The following is a 25,144-nucleotide window of genomic DNA, read 5'->3' as shown; positions in this document are numbered from 1 at the left end:
GAAAGTGAGGCTAATAGTGCCTACTTCTGTAAGGTGGTTGTAATGATTAAATTTTTAAAAACTTCCTAGGTCAGCAGTGTCTTATTGGTTGATGTTTACTAACCTCTACCTTTAACTTCCCATGTAGTCTAGAAGAGCTCTTCTCATTTCTGGGCCCAACTTTCTTCTTTTTCCTTTAAGGGCTCTTCTGCCTATGTTGGGTTTGATTTTGTGGTTCTTGGGAGTGTCACACTTCATTGTGGAAACTGTGGGAGCTTTTGTCACTTAACATCCCACCTCTGAATCTACAGGGTTGCTGTGGCTCTGTGGACAGCTGAGTGACTTGAGTCAGAAGAATGGACAGTGTGGCTGTCTTTCCCCTTCTTCCCTCTTCGGTACTTAGTTTCTTGGCACATCCTGTCTTTTATGCCAGAGTTTGACTTCTTCCCCCAGCTTTGCCTCTTTTTGCTCAGTTTGGGTTTGCTGTGATTTTAGGCTGTTAGAACAGTTTGTAGTCCACTGTTGACCCAATTGCTTATTAAGTATTTTGTAAATGGATGGATCATAACTTCACTGCTTGACTTTCTAGTAGATTGACCTAATACTATGTATACAGGCTGTTGATTTGTATTGTAATGAGAGCTCTAATGTGCCCATCAAAAAGAATTATATGACTAAAGATTATTAATCACTGGGACTGTTTATAAAAGGAAAATTAGAGAATTTCCTTTATTAGCAATTTTCAAAATTAGGAAATTCACCTGTCTAGAATTACTTAGGGCGGCCAAGTACTTAGTAGGATCTCCTTGCTCTGGTGGTTAGTACCACCAAGCAACAGATAGTCTTCCCACAACCAGCCCTAGCTACCATTTGGTGAGTTACTTTAAGAAGCTTGATATGTCTCCTCAACCCATTGTTCTTTAACAGACAACAACCATGGCAGTGATTTAGAATGAAACCAACTAGTCAAGTATAAGGTAAAGCAAAAGGCTTTGTAGTTGGTGGACAATATAGTTGTGCGTTTCAGTTATAGATCAAATATTTTTATTTTTTTAGCCATTATACTGAGCTGATTTAAGGTTGACTTAGAGAGGCAGGGGAATACAACAGATGACTTACGGTCTTATGTTAGAAACTTTGGTGCCACCAGAAAATAATTTCAGCAAGTTCTGTATAATCACGCATTTAAAGGCACGACTCTGATTTCCCTGGGTCTCAGACTCTGCTTAGCTTTTATCTGCTGAAAACACTTTAGTGGTTACTCCAGGCCTTCCATGATCTGGCACCAGTCTTTTTCCTTTTGCGTTGTGTAAGGTAGTCTGTGTTTTAGTCACATTTATGGGGCAGGATAATGTAGCTTTGAAATCAAATACAGGTTTTAATTCTAAGTTTTTTACTTATGGTGTTCTCTCTGTTTAAATACACTTCATCCTTTAAATCCTACTTCAGGTGTTCCCCCCTCCATGAAGTGTTGCCTGATGCAATTATTTGGGTACAGACCCTTAATTAATGCCCAACGAACCCCCAAGGCACATTTTTCCTATTTTGTAATAGCACTTTACCACTGCCTGTTATGTTATGGTGAACAGGTTGGATGACCCACACAGTCTTGTGAGAACAAGGACACTGTCCTACCTCTTGATATTCTTGAATCCTTTTACAAAATAAATGCCCAGTAAGAATTTGGTAAAGGGACAAATTAAACTCATCTTCAGCCTTATTGAAATAGAGAGACTACTGTATTGTGATTTTTTTTCCTGTGGACAAAGGAAAAAAGACTTTGTTCAGAATTTAACTAGGTTTTATTGCCTTTGCCTTGCCAAAGCAATATGAAAAATTAATACTTAAGAAGCTAGATATCTGATCCTCAGCAGGAGAGTGCCTCTTACAAGTTTAATGGGTTTGGTCAAGTGGGTATTAAATGTAAATCTGTCATTTTATGGAGCCATAGAAGGCTCTTAAAACACTCAATAAATACCCTTATTGAATTAGTGGAGCATTTCAACAGGGGACTGCCTGTGTATCTCCTGTTATTAGTATCTTTCATTGTTCCTTTAGAGCGCCTTCAGCCTGTGCTCGCACAGCTTTGTGCTGTCATGTGCCTCATAGAATCATCTAAGGTAAAGATGCTTCTAGCTCCTTAATTCTATTATTTTGTTATGTTACAGGGAACCCATTTGTTAATTCTGGCAGGTGGGTCTTAATTTCACAGTAACAAATGGGAGGTCCCCATAAAAAGAGAGCTAACATGTATTGAACACTGACTCATTAGGTGCCAGGCCCTGTATAAAGCATTGAGCAAGTATTCAGTATTATTTTATTTCATCCCATTTGCAGGTGAGGAAACCCAGGCTCAAAGAGATTTAAGCCATCGCCCATGGCTATGTAGCTGTTAATTAGGGAATTTTTAAATGTGTTAGATTTCAAAGTTTATGATACTTCCACTCTGCATCATGTCTTTTACTTATTTACTTTTATTAGAATGTTTTTTTTTTTTTTACATTTTACTTGCACGTTTGATTTTTCTTTGGTCGGCAGCAAATGTTAATTCCCTACTTGCTCCCCTCCCTGCCCTTTAGTGAGGGGATGATAATTCTGTATTATGTTTCTGTAGTCCTCTAGTTTACACATCGCTTCATATCTATTCTTGTTTGATCTTGGTGAATGGCGGTCTGCATGCAGGGGGGCAGGGTTTTCATCGCCACTGGCAGCTGAGGAAATTAAGATTTCCAGTTTTGTGACAGATTTGCCAAAGGTGGTAATAATAAGTGGCACCAAAATTAGCTTTTGTTGTTGTTAGCTTTTGTTTTGAAGAGGAACACTGATCTACAGACTAAATTTTTTAGCAGCAAATTCTCTTCTTCAGACAAATTACGTGGACACAATATATAAAAATGTAAGTGGAGTGGTCCTGGTAGAAAAGATGTGGAAGGCCTGGGGCCCCACCCTCTGGGTTTCCTGTGCCCATGAGGCCCCTCAGCTGACCGGAGCACAATTTGAAAACCACTGGGGAATGAGCAGAGAACTCTGGTGCCAGACAGATCTGGATTCAGTCTGTAGTTTGGGCCTGATGTTTAACCTCTCTTAGGTTTGGTTCTTCATTTGTAAAATGGGCATGCTTTTCACAGGATTGCTGATCAATATTAACTAAAAAACAGGCCAAGCCTAGCACAGTGCCCTTGGCTTCTGTAGAGGAGAGATCAAGTTGACAGGCAGCATAGGTTTGGCCACTTGCCCTGTGTGGTCCTCCTGCTAAACCTGGGGTGGTGGGAGGGAGCTCGCTGCTGAGGCTGGGCCTCCATAGGACTTATTACCCAGAACTTTGTACTTGACCGAAGGCTCAGACATCACATTTATCAATAGTTTAGAACAGGGATGGGCAAACATTTTCTGTAAAGGATCAGAGAGTAAATATTCCAAGCTTTGGGGCCATCTAGTCTCTGCTGCAGCTACTCAGTTCTGTTGCTGCAGCACAGATGCAACCGTAGACAATATGGAAACGACTGAGCGTGGTTGTGTTCTAATAAAACTTTATTTGTGGGCACTGAATTTTGAATTTCATATAATTTTCATATATCACAAAATATGCTCTTGATTTCTTCAACCACTAAAAATGTAAAAACTGTCTGAGCTCGTGGACTGTACGTGGGTTGTACGTAAACAAGTGACAGGCTGGATTTGGCCGGTGGGCCAAAGTTTGCTCACGCCCAGTTTAGACGTTGCTTGTTGGTAATCAATGCAGGTTTTTTTAAAAAAAATATTTATTTTTGGCTGCGTGGGGTCTTTGTTGCTGCGTGCGGGCTTTCTCTAGTTGCGGCGAGCGGGGGCTACTCTTTGTTGCGGTGCGTGGGCTTCTCTTGTTGCAGAGCACAGGCTTTAGGAGCGTGGGCTTCAGTAGTTGCGGTACACAGGCTCAGTAGTTGTGGCTCGCGGGGTCTAGAGCGCAGGCTCGGTAGTTGTGGCCCACGAGCTTAGTTGCTCTGCGGCGTGTGGGATCTTCCGGGACCAGGGCTCGAACCCGTGTCCCCTGCATTGGCAGGCAGATTCTTAACCACTGCTCCACCAGGGAAGCCTTCAATGCAGTTTTTGATCCTGTGAATTTAACTTAAAGTGATTGCTATTAAAGAGGTATTGATAGGGATTCCCTGGCGGTTCAGTGGTTAGGACTCTGTGCTTTCACTGCCAGGGGTGCGGGTTCAGTCCCTAGTCTAGTAGCTAAGATCCTATGAGCCGCATGGCGCAGTCAAAAAAAAAAAAAAAAAGAAGTATTCATATTAGGAAAGGCTTGATTTTCACAGTAAAAAAAAGGTAGAATTTTTTCATCCCGTACCTTTCAGGAATCGTTACATGTTCATTAGTTTCTTTACCCTCTATGAAGTGGTTAAAATGCAGTTATACTTGTCTTGGTGATGACTAAATGAATAAAGTTTCTAAATAAAGATGAAATAGTATAGTGGAAAGATCAGGAGTCATGAGGGAGTCAGGAAACTTGGCTTTGTCACTAATTTTGTGTCTTTATATATGTTACTTTACCTTTTGGGCCCTTCAGTTTCCTCATAGAAGTGAGGAAGCTGGCGATGATAGTATTAGAGACCTTTGCCAGCTCTAAAATTCTCTCATTCTCCTTTTAGTTGTCTGTGATGGTGCTGTGGAACAATTTTCATCTATAGAAACTCTTAAGTACTTCATCAGTTAGTGTATTTTCAGAAATACCAACAGGGTTTCACAGTGTATTAGAGACTATTTACAACCGCAGTTTATTCCCACTGCTAGTGCTAGCCGTCTCTAGCAGTTGTGCTTTAAATGCCACATACCATTACGATGAATGCCATGCTGCAACAGTTAACCTGTTTGGAGATGAGCTGCAGATACAGAGAGAAGGGGACTAGGAAAACTGGAAGAAGAAAAGGCCTATCCTGACTACATATGGGCTTAGGCTATGTCGGTTTTTGTCAACAGGGGGCACCCAGAGCAAAGCAGGTGCCCTGTGACACACTACACTGCCCTTCTTCCCAGACAGGCACAGGGCAGCGAGCAGTGGATTCACACTGGTCTCCCTCCTGCACATTGCTTGATCCATGTCCACATTCGAAGACATGTTCTCCCATGCTGAAGTCAGATATTCTAAATACAGTCCTAATAATTGTTATTTGCTTCCCTCTACAGTGGAAACCCAATTCCCTCACTGTCTTGGAGTGAATGATCCCAGGTTATAAAGTCTGGGCTTTTGGGTGAATGTGCAGTGTTAGGCTCTTTTATAATTCAGTATCCAGTGAGCTTGTATTCCGGAAATATTGCTCTGAAAGAGCACTTAATATCTGTGTAACGTATTGTAAGAAGAGTTTGTACTTATTGCCTATTGCAGTGGTCCTCGAAGTGTGGTTCTCGGACCAGCAGCATCAGCATCACCTGGGAACTTATGCAAATTCATGGTATCCCCCTCCTCCCAGACCTACTGAATCAGAAACTCTGGGACTGGGGCCCAGCCACCTGTCTCAGCATCCTCTCCAGGTGATTCTGATGCACATTCAAGCTGAGGACCACTGCCAGAGAGATGTACTGAAGATCAGGTGCCAGGCACTTTGCTAGGATGTTCATCTTCATTTTCCAGATGACACCACGAAGCCTAAAAGTTTCAGTGACTGCAAAGTCAGACTTCTAACAAGTGGTAGAGGAGGGATTTGAATCCTGGTCTTTCTGACTCCAGATCTATGCTACAGTGGCTGCTAAAAAAATGCAAAGAGGTTCCGTATTGTTTAAATTCATATTTTTAAGTCAGTCTTTTTCTCAGAATTAATATACATTTATCAAAGAAAATATAGAAAATACAGCAGGCCAAAAGAATAAAAATTGCCTTAATATATTAACTTTATCTTAACTTTTTGTTTATTGTTCTAATCTTGTTTCTATGCAGCTCTTTTTGCATATACACACATTATAAAATGCCTTACAAAATCTCATGATATGGTACAGACTTTTGTAGTATGCTTGCAGCTCCTTCCTACTCCATTGTAAATATCTTTTCATGTCATTAAATATTTCTGTAGTGTTGTTTTACATGGCTGCCTAGTATTCCATTTTATGGTTCCATCATAATTCTTTCTAAACTCTGTCTTAAGTTGTTTTGATTCTGTGATAGGCTTTTTATTTATTTATTTATTATTTTTTGCGGTACGCGGGCCTCTCACTGCTGTGGCCTCTCCCGTTGCGGAGCACAGGCTCCGGACGCGCAGGCTCAGTGGCCATGGCTCATGGGGCCCAGCTGCTCTGCGGCACGTGGGACCCTCCCGGACCGGGGCACAAACCCGCGTCCCCTGCATTGGCAGGCAGACTCTCAACCACTGCGCCACCAGGGAAGCCCTGTGATAGGCTTTTAGGAGGAGTAGGATACTGAGTACTGTGCTACTCTGGGTAAACAGTTTATTTACACTGAGTGGCTTAAAGTATTATAATTAAGGTGATAAATACAGATTAAGGTTGAGGAGGGAAAATGGAACTGGAGAGGCAATAATAAGCCTAATGCTTAGGTTAAATTGAGCCCAGAAATAGGAAAACAAATTGAAGTAAAAAACACAGAAGTATTAGGAATGGACTAGGGATCAGTGAGTGAGATGAGTTAAAACAAATAGTCAGAAAAATGTTTGTGAACCATTTGATGGTGCCAGTGGCCTGCTTTTGTTACTGCCTTTTTTGACATAGAAGCTGATCTGCTGGATGACAGCTTGAAAAAACTGGGCATAAGGCTTTTATAAATAACGGTTATTATTTATTGAGTGCCTTCTGTGTGCCAGGCACCATATTAATCATTTATATAGACTTTACCATTTAATTTTTATAATAACAATGTGCATTCGATGCATTACCTGGTGTTTTCCCCATTTTACAGAAGTGGAACCTGAGATTGAGACTTAAAGTAACTTGTTCAGATGCTTCAGTTGGAACCCAGATTTGATCTAACGCCCAAACCTGTGCTTTTATAGTATCATTTATCTTCATTCTTTTTTCATGGCATGGCAAGTCATCAACCCGTGCTGGGGGCTGGGGGGTAGTTTCACTATCTCTTCAGGGACAGAGGGAAACTAGATGTGGAAGGAAGGACACTAAAGTCATAACAGAGCAGGAGTAGACTTGAAGATCCAGCAAAGCTACCACCTGCCCAGTTATCTCAGGGAAGGTGTAACCCTGCGCCGGATACTGCAGCTGAGCAGGGACTGAGCAGGGACGGACTAGCGAAATGAGCTGTTGGGAGGAAGGAGCAGCGGTGGTCAGGAGAGTCAGAGCTCCCTCATTAAATGTCCCTTCCTACAGGAGGTCATAATTCCTTTGCGGCATCTTTTAACAGCTTTAATGAGATATAATTAGATACTCTACCATTCACTCATTTAAAGTATACGATTCAGAGGCCTTTTTAGTGTATTCACAGAGTCTTCCTCATTCCAAAAAGAAACCGCGTACCTCTTAGTCATCATTGCCTGGTCCCCCTGTCTCCCTTGCCCCCCAAACTCTAGGCAGCCACTAGTCTGCTTCCTGTCTCTACAGATTTTCCTGTCTAGGATATTTTCTATAAATTGACTCAATATAATAAAGTCCTTTGTTTCCAGCTCCTTTCACTTAGCATGATGCTTCCAAGGTTTCTCCATGTTGTAGCATACATCAGTACTTCATTCTTTTTTGTTACTAAATAATATTCCATCGTTTGGACACACCACTTCTTATTTATGTTTTTATGTTGGGAAGAGAAAGGTAAAGTGAATGAGACAAGGAAGAATTCTTCTTCTTAATTTAAAAGGGACGGAAAAGGCAATACCATGAAAAGCAGACCTCTCAGGCCCTCTTGAGGAATTGTAACCAAAGGCGAAGGTAAATAGGACACTTGGCATCTGCTGCTTCAGGAGCCATTTGTAGCCCAGCGGCAGCTCTTCTGACCCGGACATGTGCAGCATTCAGGGAGCTCATTGTGTAAATCTTGTGTGTTGGCCGGTGTCATTGCCCCCTACAATATCTCGTGTGGAAACGGAGAGGCCTTTGCTGATCTAATCTGGATACATTTCCCTTGGTTACTGCAGCTCTGGGTCCCCAGAGAGTCCTCTCTAAAGAGCTGCCGGTTTGTTGAGTGCTGGCAGATGCAAGATTATTTCTGACTGTACGATTTGTTCGGTGGAGATTACACCCATCTTTCAGGTCCTGATCCATTGGCCAGAAATAGCAGCTGTCATTCCCATATTTTTTGGAATGAATGCTTACCCTAAGGCCCCCTGTACGTCCTTCTCAGTCTAGTGTTTGGAGGGCCCTTTTAGCAAGCAAGCAATGTGCCCTTCCCAGGTGCCAGGTAACTACTGTCGTCCCGTTGTTTTCTTTCCTGGTTTACCATCCAAGAAACAGAGTCCTGACCGTCGTAAAATGAATGGTCTGGGCCAGGACTGTAAGTTCCAAAACTCTTCATTTTGGATTTCAGAAAAGTTGTGGCTGACTTTTTACTGCCTGAACTTTCAGGATAGTTTAGAGAGTGACTTGTAATCACTTGTCTTAATACCCTGGCTCTTCTGTGGCATGTCTGCCCTAATGCAGAAATAAGAACCCAGGGTAGGGATCACCAGCTTGCCCCTTAGGTCCTTTGAATGTCAGAACGGGATTTCATCACATTGTCCTGGTGCTGCAGATGGAGAAACTGAGTCCCAGAGAGGTGAGATGACTTTCCCAAGGCTTATATTCTCAGAGCTCTTGCCAGTGCAGAGCTGCGTCTGTGATATGAGCCTTCACTGTCAGCTCAGTGCTTTTCCCCAGGGCCGTTGTGCTCTCCTGACTAGGGCGGGGCCCAGTCCTGCTCCAGTGCACCAGTCGGGCAGGCTTTAAGGTATGTGCGAGAGTTTCGCAGGTGGGGACTGTGATGGTGAAAATCTGTAAGAGAGAGCAAGAGCACTGGTTAATGAGTTTGGGGGCCACTGATCCAAGGAGCCCAGCCCTTCCGGCCTTCCACGGTACACGCTGTCCAGTGAGTATACGTGTTTTTGATTACGCGGTTGTAATTCCTGAGAGCCCTATGTCTCTGCTAAAAACTACCTCTGCTGCTGCACTAACCCAGCAACCAGGCATCTTGTAGTGCCGCCTGAATTGTTGGCTTGTGACTGCCAACTCCTTTTCTGGAATGACTTTTGCCTGGTATCACATGAGGAGAGAAGACCAAAACCCTTCTCCGCTGTCCTTCCCACTCCCCCCTCATCTCCCTCTTGGTGTGGAAGGGACCTCGCTTCCCAGCACCCCCTGCCCGGGACCCTGATAGAGCCAGTCAGCGGGACCCGCAACTGCTGGGACCAGAAGTGAAAGCAGCCCCTTCACGGTTGAATGCAGAAGCTGAGTAGACGGTCCATGCTGAGACCCCCTTCGGAACTTTCCCTTCTTCCCCGTCACTTCCTCTCCGTCACGTCCTCCCTCAGCACCGTGAGCTGCTCCACAGGAGAGGTTGTGTCCTTCACTCTCTCCCCTTCATCTGGCACACTGCTCAGCAGATAGAAAATAATCTCTGGCATCCTCACGCTGTTGACCGCCCTCTGACGGATGGGCGAGGTGAGGAATGCTAGTACAGCTGACAGCTGGCAGTGTTACCTCTCTATAGAAGTTGTTTCCTAGTCCTCAGTAACACGTTATAGCGACAGCTACTGTTTATTGAATGCTTACCGTGCTCATTACGCGCGCCCTCAATCCCTCGCTGCTCTCAGCAGCTCTCCTGTAAGAAGGCGGCAGGAGCCCTATTTGACAGATGCAGAAACTGAGCTTTGGAGCGGTCTAGGTGACAGAGCTGGAAAGTGGTGGGACAGATATTGAAACCTAGGCCTGTCTGACCCTGAAGCCTATGTTTTTAATAACCACGTAAAGCCTCCCTGAGTAGTTAATTTGCTGAACATTCCTACGAAAGAGAGCTGAGTCACTTGTGCTCCCTGGGTTTTATAAATGAGACGTCTGTGTAGCAAAGGGCATTCTTAGCACAGTTTAGATTAGATTTGGCTTTCGGATTACAGAGCAGGAACAAAGGGGAGACTTAAGGAGCCTCTGCCACTTCCTGAAGCTGGTTTGCTTTGGCCCAGTGTTGAGGAATCCTTGCTCTTTGAGTCCACAATGGTTTCAGGTCATTCCTAGCCTGCGCAGTTCCTGAGAGATGGGGCTGCCCAGCAGCTCCAGATTGTTTGGGGTGGACCTAGTCCTGGTTCCACCTAGTTCCCCTAACTGGGGCCACACTAAGGTGGGCTCCAGTTGGTCCCTGGACTGACTTGGTTTCTTAAAGGTCCTCCTGTTTTAGTCATTCAGTAGGAGGCTTTCTCTTCAGTTTTACCTTAGTCCTGTGATGACCATCCCCTCCCCCCCCCGTCAGTTACTGGGACTTGAGGATTTAGCTGTGGTTGTACCTAAGTACAAAGGGAATGCAGTTTTTGGCGGCTATTAGTGATCAGTCCTGTGGGGTCCCATAGCATATTGGGGTTGAGGGGCTGCCTCTCGTTCTCTGCTCAGAACTTAAACATTTTGTGTATATCCTGGAAATGGGAGAGAGAAACTTCTGAGGAGTAAAGAGTTGTCAGGGATAATAAGATTTTGAGGAGACAGCCCTTCCTGCATTCTCCCTTGGGGGAAGAATGCAGCCAGGACTGAAGGGCATTGCCTCAACCAATTCAGTTAAGTGGCCCCGTCCTGGCTTAATAACTCGGGCAGACTTCCCAGTGGATTTGGCAAGGTATTAGGTTTCTCTCTCCCCAGACCCTCCCTTCTCTCTGCTCTGCACATGTGTGCTAACACAACTACAGAGAGGTTGCCTCTTGCAATAAGATATCCTTTTTACAAAGGACGGGGCTCCTCTTAAAGAGGAAGGAGAGGAATTCGGAGGAGGGAATTTGATGGTCAGAGTTTAAGTAGCAAGGAGCAGGCTGGGTTCTCCTCTGTAAGGGCAGGCGCAGGAGGGAGGGTAGCTGGGTGATTGAGGGCACCTAGAGCATGAGCATTCGGCACTGTGGAAATCATAAACCATCTTTCTGCATTTGTTCATCCAGATTGTATCACTAAGAATCTGGTCATTAAAGAACAAGAACTCTCTTGTTCTTGAAGGTCAGGGGTCCCAGTCTTCCGAGTCTGGTGGTCAACTGTTCAGAAATCCTTCACAGTTTTAGTTGAAAACCTGAGCAGATGCTCCTGCTGTTGTTTACCCTTGGGGATCGGGTGACATTCTTCTCCCTTTTCCTCTTCCCCACCCCTCTGGGAACCGACCAATCACGCCAGGGAATGGATTTCAGTGCCTCTCTGGCCTCCTCCCAGAAGGAGTGTGCCCAACCGCAGCTCTCTGGAGCCTTAGTCAGCGGAGTGTTTAACTCCTGGGCGTCTGAATCGCAGTGAGCTCCTGACATTGCAGTTAGCTTGTTCTGTTCGCCTTGACTCTCTGAGCCCATCTAATGTTAAGTTAGCTTGCCCCGTCCCCAAGGGAAGGCTCCTAATGAGGCAAGGTGCAATGCATTGAGCTTGAAGAAGCTGGTTTTTTAAGCCCTAATTCTGCCAGTAACCAGCAGCATGACCTTGGGAAAGTTACTTTCCCTACTTGGAATTGATCCCTTTTCTGCTAAGTTAGAAGGAAAGGAGAGGGACAGAACCAACATTTATGACATAGCTGTCTGTATCAGCCACCGGTCTTTACAAAGTACAGCTAGCCTGAGGTCTGGGGGAAAGCATTTAACCCTGTGTTGCGTACCTATCTGAAGCAGTTTGCTTTTTACAGTTTGCCCTCTGCAGGGCAGATGCTAATGCTGTTCACCCAATTTTATAGATGAGAAGAGTGAAGGCTAGAAAGGCTGTCCAACTTGCCTAAGGTCAAATAGCTAGGAAGGCCCATCTGGCTCTAATGCCCAGACTTTCTTCCATTCCACTGGCTTGGCTAGAAAGGCCCCAGAAGTCCTTCCAGCATTTTCATTCCTTAAATTCATTAAAATTCCAGCATTTTAACTCCTTAATTAGCTTCTAGCTCTGCCCTACAGAAGGACTACTGTCTCACTTTTCACAGCCCTGTTACTAGAGCAGGTGAATGACTTAGACATTCCTGCCATCTCCTGGAAGCAGCAAAAGAAGATGGTGCAGCCATCAGTTTTCTCTTTGCATCATAGGAAAGTTCTCATCCTTTAGAGCCAGCATCCCCCTTTCCTCATACGGGTGCAGGTATTTCCTTTTCTCTTTGCCTTGTGTTTGTGATTGTCAGGTGAGTATCTCTAGTTTAAGGGAGGGGTGGAATTTTGAGGAGATTTTTAAAAATCTCCTTTATTCAAAGCTTTTCTACGAGCTAGAGACCACAATATTGGGTTTACCCCTACTTGGAATTGCTGTGATATCTATACCCCCTGTCAGAAGCTCCCTCTTTCTGAGAGCTTGGTTATTCACTACAGTATCTTATAAATTATCCTAGCTGTCTGGTTTAGGGACGTCTTGCCCCGTGGAACACTTTGTGTTTCTCTTCTGCAATTTTACTTTTGAATTCATAGAGGAAATAGCTTTCTTTAGGTGCCTTCCTATCGATATTGTATTGCTACCAATTTACAATAAATTATAGTAGTCGCCCTAAAATGTCAGATTTGTGAAGGAGTCTTTTTGTTGTGAGCTAAGAAAAATGACAATAAGCAAATCTGTTAACAGTTGTAAATTGTTAAGCCAGGCACTGACCTGTGTGTTTTATGTACATTATTTCTAACTTTCATGATAAACTTGCATTTATAGATGAAGAAACAGTTAAGAGAGGCTAAAGTACTTGCTCAAGGTCACAGCTAGTGAGTGTTTTGGCACTGCGGTTACAGGTCTGTTTCACTTCCAAACCTGAGTTCTTTGTTCAGTACCATGCTGCTTCTGGAAAATGGTCTTGAGAGTTCACTTTAATCATCCATGCCCATGCCTCAGCTCTGATCGCCCCAGAAAATCCATATGCCTTCTTTTTAAAAGGGAAATACCATTTTATATGGTAAATTTCACAGTTGGAAAAAAATTTAAGGGAAGTATTTTCTGGTCTTTGCCAACTTTTATTATCAGGTAACTTTTACTAGAGCTTAGTTTGAATTATTTTTACTGAAATTTAAATCCATCCCTTCTTGTTATAAGTGAAAATGCTAAATTAGTGGCTGCTTGTCATCAGATTCCAGAGAGTTAAGGGTTTCACTGTGGTTTGGGGTGGGCGGGAAGAGGTAGACCTCAGAGATTAGCTATGTATAAGTAGATGGAGGAAAGCAGATAAAATTTTCTTGGGGTAGGGAACTGTTACCATCTGCTTCATCATTTGGTGTATGCTGTGTTTACCATCTCCTTGAGCACTGAGGATGATGTTGAGAATCCAGTGGGAGGTGGGTTGGTGTTACTTAATGGCCTTTTGCTTCTCGCTCACTCTTTTCATGAATTGCTTGTGATTCCATTCTACCACAGTGATACTGGACTTTCCTGATTGAGAGATTCACATAAGAGAAGTAAACTCACTACATCATCTCCACCATCCAGATCAACTTAACAAATATTTCAACAATGTTTACTTGTGTGCCTGTTATATACCAATCGCTTGGCATGACACTGATTATTCTGAGATAAATAAGACATGGCCATTGCCCTTTAGGAGCTCATAATGGAGCGGAATTTGCAGTCTCATTTAGGAAACAAGACCTACAAACACAGAATTAATAACAAAAGCAGTATATGCTTAAGAACATTAAAAAAATAAGTGAGCTAGGGACAGCAAATTTTACTGGGGTTCCGAGATGAAAGGGGTTAGGATTTTGCCAGAGCAGTAAAGACAAGGTTTATTTACAGTTTCATCCAGGTATTCAGCAGGGCAGGGCGGGGGTGAGATGAGGTTTGGGTGTTGCCACTGCTAGTGACAGGAAACAGTGAAAATGGTTCACTGAATAAGGATAAAGTAAGTACCCCTCTAGAATTGTTGATGGAGTTGTAGCCAGAGACTGGGGAAGGAAGGTTCCACAGTTAGCATTTTAAGTGGGGAGTGTAAAGGTGCCAGCAGCTAATGTAAAACAACAACAGTTTAATCCCTGAGGAAATCACATTTTTAGGAAAAAATTTTTTTGATCTCTTATATTTATCTTTTGGTTCGCTGGTTAGCACCCCACCCCACCCCCGCCTTAGCTTTTGAGTATGGTATTCTCTATACTAGAAGTCCCTTGACATTTATTCTTGTTGGGGTTTTAAAAGATGGAAGACTTCAAGTTAAAGTCATACACAGACAAAGACATCAGTAGGCCGATTTGCCGTGTGCGTGGCTCACTGTGGCAGTATCTTTGATGATTGCTGAATATTTATTTATGAGGTTCCTTCCTCAAAGCCCACCCAATGAAGAACTCCTCTTTTCTCTTTTTTAGATTCCTGAAATTTACCTAAAACTCTCAGGCAGGAGAAGGTTTAGGGAAAGGAGTTTCTTTCCTTCTCCCTTCCCCCCACTCCATAGTAGCTCAATTTAAGTACCCTGTGGAGATAAAGATAAATGTGAGGAACTTCAGGATGAAAAGAACATTAGAGACCAGAGAAGTCAGGGGAGGTCATATCAGGCTTAAAGTGGAAACTATGTTACAACCTAAGCAAGGAGCAACTGATAGCTCTATAAATAGGATTTTATCTCCTCTTAGGACATTTTTGGCATGGTTGTAGCTTCCCATGTGGGGGACTATTATATTTACTAAAAATAAACTGTCTTTCAGAAGCGATTAGAGTAAGTCCCACTAAACTCATTTATGTTATTAAAAATGTAGTCATAGCCTGAAAAGAAGTTTATAGAGTTTGGTACATACTAACTTTTGGGAGAACTTGGATTTTGAAACCATCAGTTAGATCTGGGACACAATGGTCTGGTCCAGTCTAGTGTGGGTTAGATAGATTGCCTTCTCAGAAGGTGATGTTATTTCCTTTTTCTTCTGCTGGTTCAGAAGACCCGCAACCCCTAGTTATACATTCAGACTCATAAATGGGCATAAACAGGCGATAAGTGTATCATCTAGGAGAGGTAGAATAGTTCTAATTCTTCAGAAATCTTACTGCTTAATTACACCTGCTTGAATATGGCCATTCACAGCAGAAGGGTGTGTAAATCGGCCATACCTTGGTATCCCTTCTGGGGAACAAAAACCTTCAAGCTGTCTGAGTTTGTTTCTCACACTCTTGTTATCCTGATTGTAGCCCTTTAAATTGTGCAGCAAATTCTTGGCATTTATCTGCCTGTCAGCTAATCTCTGACGCCCCTGGATAGCTTATTTTCTTCCTATGAGTATATTTGAAATTAGTAAGAAGCATCTATTAATTTTAGTATCCTGTTAGAAGACTAGGAAAAACTGAAATTCAACAAATAGTAAAATTGCTTAAAGCATATTTCTCCAAGTTATTTGACCATGGAATGCTTTTCAGAATCTAATGAATTGACCAGCAGAGCACAGTGTGACTCATGTACAGTGTGTTTGTGGATTAAAGTCATCACCAGAAATGGATTCATAGTTGAGTTAATGCCTTCAAAAGTGAAATCATTTGCTTTTTTTGACTTCAAAACCAATTTTGGAGAAGTTAGATCATTTTTAAGTGCAAAATGAAAGTGATTAAGCTATTTTTGTTTTAAATATACTGCCTATACCTTAGTGCACAGGTTAAAAATCTTCCTGCTTGGAGGACCTCACGTATTATCCTTATTTCTCAAAGACAGCATCTCACTCTTAAATGACACTTTGTTGCATACTCAGTAGAAACTGTATACATGTGTTTCGTATTTTTCTTTTGAATGAATAAACTGAATAGAAGTATTGCTAGCATCAATTTGTAAATGGTTGGACCACCTATTGACAGCCCGTGAAATGCTAAAAACATGCTTATATACTTCAGATACATCATATTCACTAATTGCTTTAAACCCTTTACTGCTGTTCTTTTCCCCCCCTTATAGCCACTCAACTCCTTTCTTTTCCCCAGAAGGAAACTGAAGTTCCTGGTGTAGTATTTTTTGGTAGATAACGAGATAAGAAAGTTGGTGAAAGAGGTTTGACAAGTTCATGGAATTCCTTGAGCCCCAGACCCAAAATTTGGCTAATTGGTTTCACCTAATTTTTCTTTTGTGCCTCACACTTGCCAGTCAGCTGTTATAGTGGTGATTGTAATGGTAATGATAGCGTATCATGCCCTGTTTACAGAATAGCTAACATACTCTATTGTATTGGGGTCTGAAGACATCCCTGTGTCATTACTTCCATTTTACAGATGATGAAAATGAGAGTGTATATAATATATATAAAATATATATAAAATATATATGACTTTTTTCATTACTAAAATTCAGGAATCGTTAAGTTGAAACTTTATTTCTGTCATGTTGGTGTGGAATGGTCGGGGATAGCAGATTAGGGGGATAGACTAGCTGACTTTTTGGCCTAGGCTTCCAGCCTAGACATTTCAGGATTCTTTGACAGTCTCTGTCTTAGTCATGAGGGCTGTACACTATTTGTGTGTGTAGAGCTTTCTGTGACATTGAATTTTGATTTGTAAAGTTACAGTAAAATAATTGACTCTTGAAAGTATCACTTAGGATTAAATTCACTACATGTAACAGAATCCATCCCCCCTCCCCTCCCCTTGCCTCAGAGTGGCTTAAACAAGGCCTCGTCTGTCATGGAAACGAAGTCTGGAAGTAGGCAGCCCAGGGCTGATGCAGTGCTCAGCGGTTATCACGGATCCAGGATCCTTAGTGCCCTTTGCTTCTCTGTGTGTAGGATGTGGCCCAGATGGTTGCTACAGCTCCGGCCATTATTCCCGCATTTGCACAGAGTGGTTTGGAGGAGGAAAAGAGGTCCCCTCCCCTACTTAGGAAGACTTCCAGGAAATCCCACATAACATTTCTACTGATGTCTCATTGGCCAGAACTTAACGTATGGCCACATCTAGCTGCAATGGAGGTTGGGAGATAAAGTCCTTTCTTGGAGGGTGTGTATATTAATGTCCTAGAATGAAAACTGGGGTTTTGTTACTAAGGAAGAAGAAAGGATACTGGGAAACCACTAGCATTGGCAACCTCAGGGACCATCAGAATGACCTGACCTTGCCTCCCACGTGGTGCAGAAGACCATTTGTAGCTTCTTTGGGAGCTTTTCAACCAATCTTTGCTGTATTATCCAATAAAATGATTTTTTTCTTGATGTATACACCTTTATGCAAACACCTCTTTTTTGGGGCGGGGGAGCGCCTCGCAGCTTGCGGGATCTTAATTCCCCTACCAAGGATCGAACCTGCACCCTTGGCAGTGAAAGCCTGGAGTCCTAACCATTGGACTGCCAGGGAATCCCCCAAACACTTTTTTAAACAGTTAATACAAGATAATAAGGATCATTGCAATTTCCTTTTAAGATCAACTTGGAGTTTTTCAAAATCAGTTTATTGGGATTTCAAACAGCATACAGTGAGCTTTTTAGTAAGAATAAAATATGTGTTAAATATTTAGGTGTCTAGTCATTGGTGAAGGAAAAAGTGTAATTTTTCCTTTGGTTTTTTGAAGCCTGGTTAAGCTATTAGGTTATATGTTTCTTGGGTATAGGGAACTTGGTTTTTTTTTTTAATTTAAGGTTTTATAGGTTTTTATTGGATAAATAGTACATTTACATTATTCACTATTCAAAAGGCACCAAATGGTCATGTAGTGAACAGCTGCTCCCCAATTCCTGTCTTGAGTCCCCCAGTGTCTTTACCCTAGAAGCAATGGGTGCTTTCCCTTTTGTGTATAATTCCTCATTAAAAAAAAAAAATTCAATGGCACTGTGCTATACATTGTTCTGAACCTTCCTTTTATCACTTGAAGAGCTTCCTCTTCCCCTCTCCACCCCCCAAGGCTATATGGTGCTCCATTGTCTGGATGAACTGTAATTCATTAACAGAAGAACCTTGTCTTATTCTCCTGTCTGTACTTGCTCTGCAAGCAGCATTCGTTCATATTGGTTAAACTGAACTCTTGGATTGAATTTGACTATGCAGAATATTTTAGGAATGAGTTATTTTTAGTGATCAAGTATTCCAGCTAGCTGAGAGGATTTTCCCTTCTTTAAGCATCAAGATGTTTAAGATTTATTTATTTTGGAAGTAAGTCCTTCTAAAATGTGTTATTTAACTATACAGTTTATTTTCTTCTTACCAGTTATACTTTTCTTACTGGTTTAACACAGTTGTCAACATCAGTTATTGTTTAGGACTAAAAAGGAGTGATTATTTCAGGAGCTTTTCCTGGTTTTGCCTTACAAAATGACCCCATTTTGATATCTTTCTGCTTTTTGATAACTTATCTGCTTCTTAGATTTTTTTTCTCTTGGTCTCTCTTGCATCTGATGCGGCTGCCTCTCACATAATATTCCTCTTTCCTCTGGTACTTATTCCCTACTGCTTTCTAGTTCCCTTTCCTTTTTTGCTTTTTAAAATTTTGGTGAGTAAGTAGCCAGATAACCAGGACAGAAATATTTCTAAAATAAAAATAAATCAACTCAAGAGAAGGCCTGGCGGAGCTTTCCTGCTGATGAAAATGCGTGAACATTTTGATATTCTGGGTATTTAGAGGGCCTTTTGCTTCCTGGTTATTACCACGTTGTAGAACAGCTCTGTCTAGGAGATCTTTCTGTGATGATGGAGATGTTTTGTATCTGCTCTGTCTAGTATATAATAACTACTAGGCCCATGTGACTCTTGAGCACTTGAAATGTGGCAGGTGTGACTGAGGAACAGAAATTTTAATATTCATTCATTAAAATTAAATTCAAATAGCCACACATGACTAGTGGCTAGTGCGTTGGACGTATGGTTTGTAGACTATAAATAATTAACAACTAGGGGCTTCCCTGGTGGCGCAGTGGTTGAGAGTCCGCCTGCCGATGCAGGGGACACGGGTTCGTGCCCCGGTCCGGGAAGATCCCATATGCCACAGAGCGGCTGGGCCCGTGAGCCATGGCCGCTGAGCCTGCGCGTCCGGAGCCTGTGCTCCACAACGGGAGAGACCACAGCAGTGAGAGGCCCGCGTACAGCAAAAAAAAAAAAAAAAAATTAACAACGAGCTTGATTATAGTGAAGCTTGGATTGGGATGCTATAATTTTATTGTACTGAGCAAAATGCATTTATTGTATTGGAAAGAAGGCAGTTTGGAATGTAATACTCAAATTAGCTTAAAGTAAATGATTAAATTGGAATTGCTTTTTCATTAATATAATGGTTATTTCAAACTGTGACATTCTAAAGCCATGGGTGCTGGTATGTGTTTATGGTTTGTAGCTGTGATAAAACTTTGAGTCATTTTGGTAACTAGGGTGATATTAGTTGCGCTCTAACTTTATTTATAGGACTTGGTTAGACAGTTGCCTGAGTGCCGGAAACTCCTACAAATAACTTTGACCTTCCCTAGCAAAAAGTCAAAGGATAAACTGTCCCATAGTAGAAGATCTCAGTTGTATGTGATATACACAAAATATTACTCTCTAAAGGAGAAATGTATAACAAATAAGAAAACAAATGAATATGTTAACTAATTATAGATTTTGATAACTGTTAGGAAGAAAATAAACAGAGCACAGTAATCTAGAGAATAAGGGTTTGTGGGGAAGAACCTCCAGCTAGAGAGAGTGGTCTGGAGAGCTTTAGTTGAGGAGGTGTTATTTAAGCTGAGATCTGAAAGATAAGGAGCCAGCCTTGCAGAGAATGAAGGAAGGATGAGGAGGGATTTCAAGAACAGGGGATAAAGGGGCTGAAAGGGTGCTGGGGAGACGGATGGACTTGCTCTAGATGAGGCACTGACACAGGATCTGAGTGTTTAGAGCATAGTGATCGAAGGCGATATAATGATATGGAATGAAGTTGGAGAAGTGGGCGCTTGGCAGATCGATCATATAGCACCTTAAAGGCCATTATAAGGACTTAAAATAGAAAAAGAATTTAAGTGTAATGTGAAGCTATAGAGTCAAAGGAGTGATGTGATCTGATTAGAAAGTTCCTCTGGCTACTATGTGATGAGTGTTCTGAAGGGGAGCAGCAGTGGAAGGGGAAGAAGTATTGCGATGTTCAGGAAAGAGGTGATGGTAGCTTGGGTTCAGGTGGTGGAGTGGAGATCAAGACAAGTCAGACACACAGGACGTGTGATGGGTTTGATGTGAGGGGTGAGGGGTAAGGGGAGCGTCTTTAACTTTCGTAATTGTCAGGTAATACCACTTATTGAGGTAGGGAACACCAAGGGTATACCAGTTTCAAGGGTGGTGGTGGTGGTGGTGGTGAATTAAGAGCTCAGTTTGAGGAGTGTTATGTTTGACATGCTTGGGAGGCAGCTAAGTAGTCATACTGCAGGATGAGAAGAGGTCTAGGATAAGGATATAATTTGGTAATTATTAGCGTGTTGATGGTATTTGAAGCAGTGGGATTGGTTGAGACAACTCAGAGAGAGAAGGGTGACTCAGGATTGAGCCCCAGGGAACACTTCCTTTTTTAGCAGCCTGTTAATGGAAAAGCCAAAAAAGACACTGAGAAGAAGTAATCAGTGATGCACAGGAAAAAACCAGGATTGTAGTATCTCAGAAGGTAGAAGGAGAGAGTGTTTTAAGAAGGCTGCCAACTCTGTTGAATCCTCCTAAGAGGTCAGATAAGTTCAGGACAGCAAAATGTCCATTGGGTTGAATAGCATGGATGTAGTTGACATTGACCAGTTGGTTTAATGGAGTGGAGGGCTTGGAAACTTTATTTTGAGTAGACTGAAGAAGAAATGAGAGGTGAAGAAGTGGAAACGGGTATAGATTCTTTTTTTGAGAAGATTTACTGTGAAGTGGTGAGCAAGGAAATGGAGAGAGTGGCTGGAGGGAGGTGAGGTGTCCAAGGACGATTTTTTTTAAACCTTGATTCATTTAGTTACTTGCCTATTATTGGACATTTATGTTTTTACGTTTTTGCTCTTACAGATTGCTACGGTGAACTTCCTTCTACACTTGTGGGGATCTTCTAAGATAGGTTCCTTGGAGGTAGAATTGCTGAGCCACAGGCCATGCATGTTTCAGAATTCGATAGATGTGGCCAAACAGACTCCCAAAGTGGTGCTACCAACATGCACTTTCCCCATCAGTGTGCGAGGGCAGAGGGGAGGTTTTCTGAAGATGGACATATGTTTATTGTTGGCCTCACAGTGATGAGTGGAGAGGGGAGAGAGTCATGAGGCAGGAGAGAGGGGGTGATGAACAGAGCAGCATGGTCCTTACACAGGCACCGGGGGTGGGGTGGGGTGTGAGCTCAAGTAGTGAAATGGGCCTTTGATGCAAGGGATGCTTCCTTCATTGTAACAGAATGTGAGGAGGAGGAAATGCATGTGTTTCTAGGTAGGATTGTGGATTTGGTGCACAGAAGAGAGTATCTGAACGCTTCTCTTTTAAAGTGAAGTCCTTGGAGAGCAATAGCTGATGATTGGGTGGTGGGGAGAGAATGAGGTAGGTTTCAGGGAAAGGTAAGAAGTCGTCATTTTGGAGAGTGAGAAAGCTTCCAGGGGCAGCTTTGTTAGGATTGCTTGGCATTGCCAAGTGCCTGGTTGAGGCTTCTGATCATGAGTGTATAGTGAAGCCAGTCAGCTTGGTCATGTGGCTTTTCTCCAGCAACATTTAGTGGGTTGGGAACAGGCACAGAGAGGGCAGATCATTGTACTTAACCAGGATTGGAGTTTTGCTAAACGCCAGTGATGGAGAGAACAAATGATTGAGGATATTTGCAAGGGAGGGATTATAATCATGGACCATGGAATCAGAGTTGGGCATGGGAGGGAGTGGAAGACAGGACTGGGGTGGGTAGTTGATGAACAAGTGGTTGATGAGGTCAGAGCTTGTAGCGGAGGGGATACTGGAGCAAGTTAGTTAGAAGGATGGGAGGTTATTTGAGAATATGATTGAAACATAATGAGGAAGAACACAGCTCTTAAGATAATACGTTTTCCTCTTTTAGGGATGATCGCCCTGGGTTCCCTAAAGCTCGGGGTCAGAGCTCTAACAATTCTATTTGCCTGTAGCTTTTCCGAGAGTTGAGCTTTGGGATGTACCCTTTTCTCTGTGTATTTGTCTAGAGCTCACTGTAGACATCGTAGAAGGTAACCACAGTTCATAAGAGGTTTCCAGAATCATTCTCTTAATGACGTCTGTCATAGCAGCAGTGCTTGACCAGAGCCACAGCCTTTGGAAACTCACGTACAATGTGTGTACACTGAGTTCCAAACCTCATCTCCATCATTTGTTGTTTGAAGTCTTGGTAACGGGCAGAGGTAGAGTGCAAGGTTATATCCAGCGGGAATTTTCCAGTGATCTTGGCAGTGTTGATTTGATTTTATCCGTGAAAAAGTGTGATGTAGGACCGATCTTGGAGTATTACAAATTTGTGTTTCACTTGCGGCTCCTTTACTCACTAGCCGTCAGACCATGAGCAAAGTGTTGAGCCACTTTGATCCCCAGTTTTCTTCTATGTGTGAAAAAGCTAAAGTAGGGCCTCCCTTACAGAGGTATTGCGAAGATGCAGTGAGATGATGCACGCAGAGTTGTGGCAGGTGGCATGTTCTCAGTAAATAGTAGCTGGTGGTTGTGTTATACTGAAGTCGTCACGCAGCGTGGGAATGCGCACTCTCTGGTTAGTGTTCCAGAGTGGTTTAGATGCCCTAACTGGAAAGCTACAACAGCATCTACCCCTGTCTTGCATGAGTCTGTCCTGCTATGTGAGGGCAGTGCTCTATCTAGACTAGCTTCTCAGACGTCAGTGAGCTGTGACCCATCTGTGGCTTTTGTCATAATGTGGATTTTAACTCTGTAAGTCTTGGATGGGGCCTGAGATTCTTCCTTATCTAGGAAGCTCCCGGTTGACGCTGCTGCGGCTGCTGCTGGTCCGTGGGTCACATTTTGAGGAGCAAGATTCTATTAGAGAACTGCCCTGTGGGAATCCGTGCTATTTTAAGCTGAGAGGAAATGAGGTTAAAAGAGCCCCATTCTTTCAACTTTTTTTTTTCTTTTTGAGTCAAATTCAGTTGGACTTCATATGGTCCATTTCTATAGCTCATTGCTGTGGTGAGTCTGTGTTGTCTCTAACAGTCCTGAAAGTGAAAGGAGTAGAAATTATGTAGAGAGGGTTGCTTCACATTTCTTTTGAAAAATTTACAGTGCCTGATTTCTCAGGAATATTTTTGCAAAACTGTGTTGGTCCCCCAGATGTACAAACTTTCCCCACAAGCCTTTTACACCCACAGAGAAACTGGCATAAAACATGCAACCTCTTCAATTGTTAGACTTTGAGGCAGAGAATCAAAAATGTGGCTTCAAGCCCTTTCTGCCCACCAGACTCTTCACATTACAACATCCAGTGCTTTCAGAAGCAGGAATTCAGGATGCATTATCAGATTAGAATTACTGGCAGCACCCATACTGCTATCCCAGATAATCTGATTTTTCTTTCTCAGGAGCAAGCATGCAAGACTTCTTTTGTGGGCCCTCTTGAGAAGAGTTCCTTCTCTGATGCTCCAATTCACATGTTCCCTCCTCCGAACTAATATAGAGGCTGATAAGTTTCAAAGAACCATTAAGCAGCCTGGTAAAGTGTTCTCCTGATAGAAGGAAGCAGGTGTGCGTCCTAATCCTGTGTGTAAGATTGGGATCCTATTCAGAGGGTCTTCCTCGAGTGCATTTGTTATACCTTTGTGTCTCTTCATCTGGATCCTGCATAGTGACAAAGTAGAGCCTTCCTTATTTGACTTGATTTGAAAGAATTTTGTTTTCTCCTACCTCCTTGTTTCTTTTTCTTCCTTTCTTTTTTTTTAAGGTTAGGGAAATGTGGACATGCAGGAGCATGAATTAAAAAGATCCACTTAGCTTGCCTGTGGGATTTTGAAGTTTTTCGTTTTTTAAGTGAAGAAAACATATAGAACAGACTGTTCACCCGATTCTTAAGATTATGATCAGAAAAGGGAAAGATGCGTTGACAGTAGAAATTTATGAACTCCCTGTGGTTCCAAAGAAGTTTACAAAGATTCCACTCATGGGAGTTTTGGAGGTAGTTTTCAGAGTTTTTGTGACATATTTAAACTTTTAAAATTTCATTTTAAGGATCTCGTTTCTGTACGTGTTTTTCTCCTGCTTTGCTCCAGGAGAACAGTGGTATCATTATCCCATCCTAAATTTGATTAAAAGATAACACCATAAAGTGACAATATATGAAATTTTATTGCGTTTTTTTTTTTTTGGTACTTGGTTAAGAATGAATGAGTATTGGGCTTCCCTGGTGGCGCAGTGGTTGAGAGTCCTCCTGCCGATGCAGGGGACACGGGTTCGTGCCCCGGTCCGGGAAGATCCCACATGCCGCGGAGCGGCTGGGCCCGTGAGCCATGGCCGCTGAGCCTGCGTGTCTGGAGCCTGTGCTCCGCAACGGGAGAGGCCACAACAGTGACAGGCCCGCGTACCGCAAAAATAAAATAAAATAAAATAAAATAATGAATGAGTATTAACAATTTTGTGTCTCCTTCCCCCCCTCCTTCCTTGGCCACGCCACACAGCTTGTGGGATCTTAGTCCCCCGACCAGGGATCAAAACCGGGCCCACGGGCCCACGGCACCATACAATTTTGTGTCTTCAAAGAGTTTGAAAGGACTATAATCTCTTCACAGTGTGATTTTAATACAGTTGTTTAGAATGGAGTATAGGAAAGCCTGGTGACTTAAGATTTAGGGCATGGGCTATGAGACTAGAGGGGAAAGTTACATGTAAAAATTGATTATATAACAGACGCTAAGTAAGTTTATAGAAAGCCGAGATTTGTTTTCCCATTTTAGAAAAAAGGCTGTCTCCGTTTTAGACATGGAAGTTCTTACTCCTCTTTTGTACTGGAACTGAGGTAGTCCTGACTTCAGACGAAGCAAAGAAGTTCTGCATAAAGAAAAAGAAAAGGTTTGGGTGAGGCTGAGAAGAATACTTGCCCCACCTCTCCGAGTGTAAACAAGTGGGAGTTTGAGGTGGGAGGAGGGAAGAGGTCTAAGCTCTTGCGGAAGGCACGTATTTAGTGTGGAAGAAAAGGAAAAGTGACTTCACTTCTACTCTGAGAGAAAAAGACACCCCACCGTAGCAGGAGACAGAGCTCTCTCTACAGCTGCAAGTGTCAGGTAGG

The 25,144-nt window shown here is 42.7% G+C and overlaps 1 protein-coding gene across 13 annotated transcripts in view; it reads left to right on the top strand.

Annotated features, from left to right (window-relative positions):
* Positions 1 to 25,144, top strand: part of RBFOX2 (RNA binding fox-1 homolog 2) — a 256,259-nt gene that overhangs the window by 87,929 nt on the left and 143,186 nt on the right. The window contains exon 1 of one of the 13 annotated variants that reach the window (XM_089921271.1): positions 8,822 to 8,971. The exons of 10 other annotated variants lie outside the window; for them this stretch is intronic. In XM_089921271.1, the coding sequence (XP_089777397.1) occupies positions 8,867 to 8,971 (105 nt within the window). In that variant the 5' untranslated portion in view covers positions 8,822 to 8,866. 2 more of the 13 variants (XM_089921279.1, XM_089921280.1) reach the window with 2 other exon arrangements.

The sequence above is a fragment of the Delphinapterus leucas genome, chromosome 11 (genome assembly GCF_059928025.1).
Source record: "Delphinapterus leucas isolate spDelLeu-1000000601 "Yukka" chromosome 11, BTC_Dleu_Yukka2, whole genome shotgun sequence".
Taxonomy (NCBI): Eukaryota; Metazoa; Chordata; class Mammalia; order Artiodactyla; family Monodontidae; genus Delphinapterus; species Delphinapterus leucas.
This window is presented reverse-complemented; position numbering and strand designations above follow the sequence as displayed.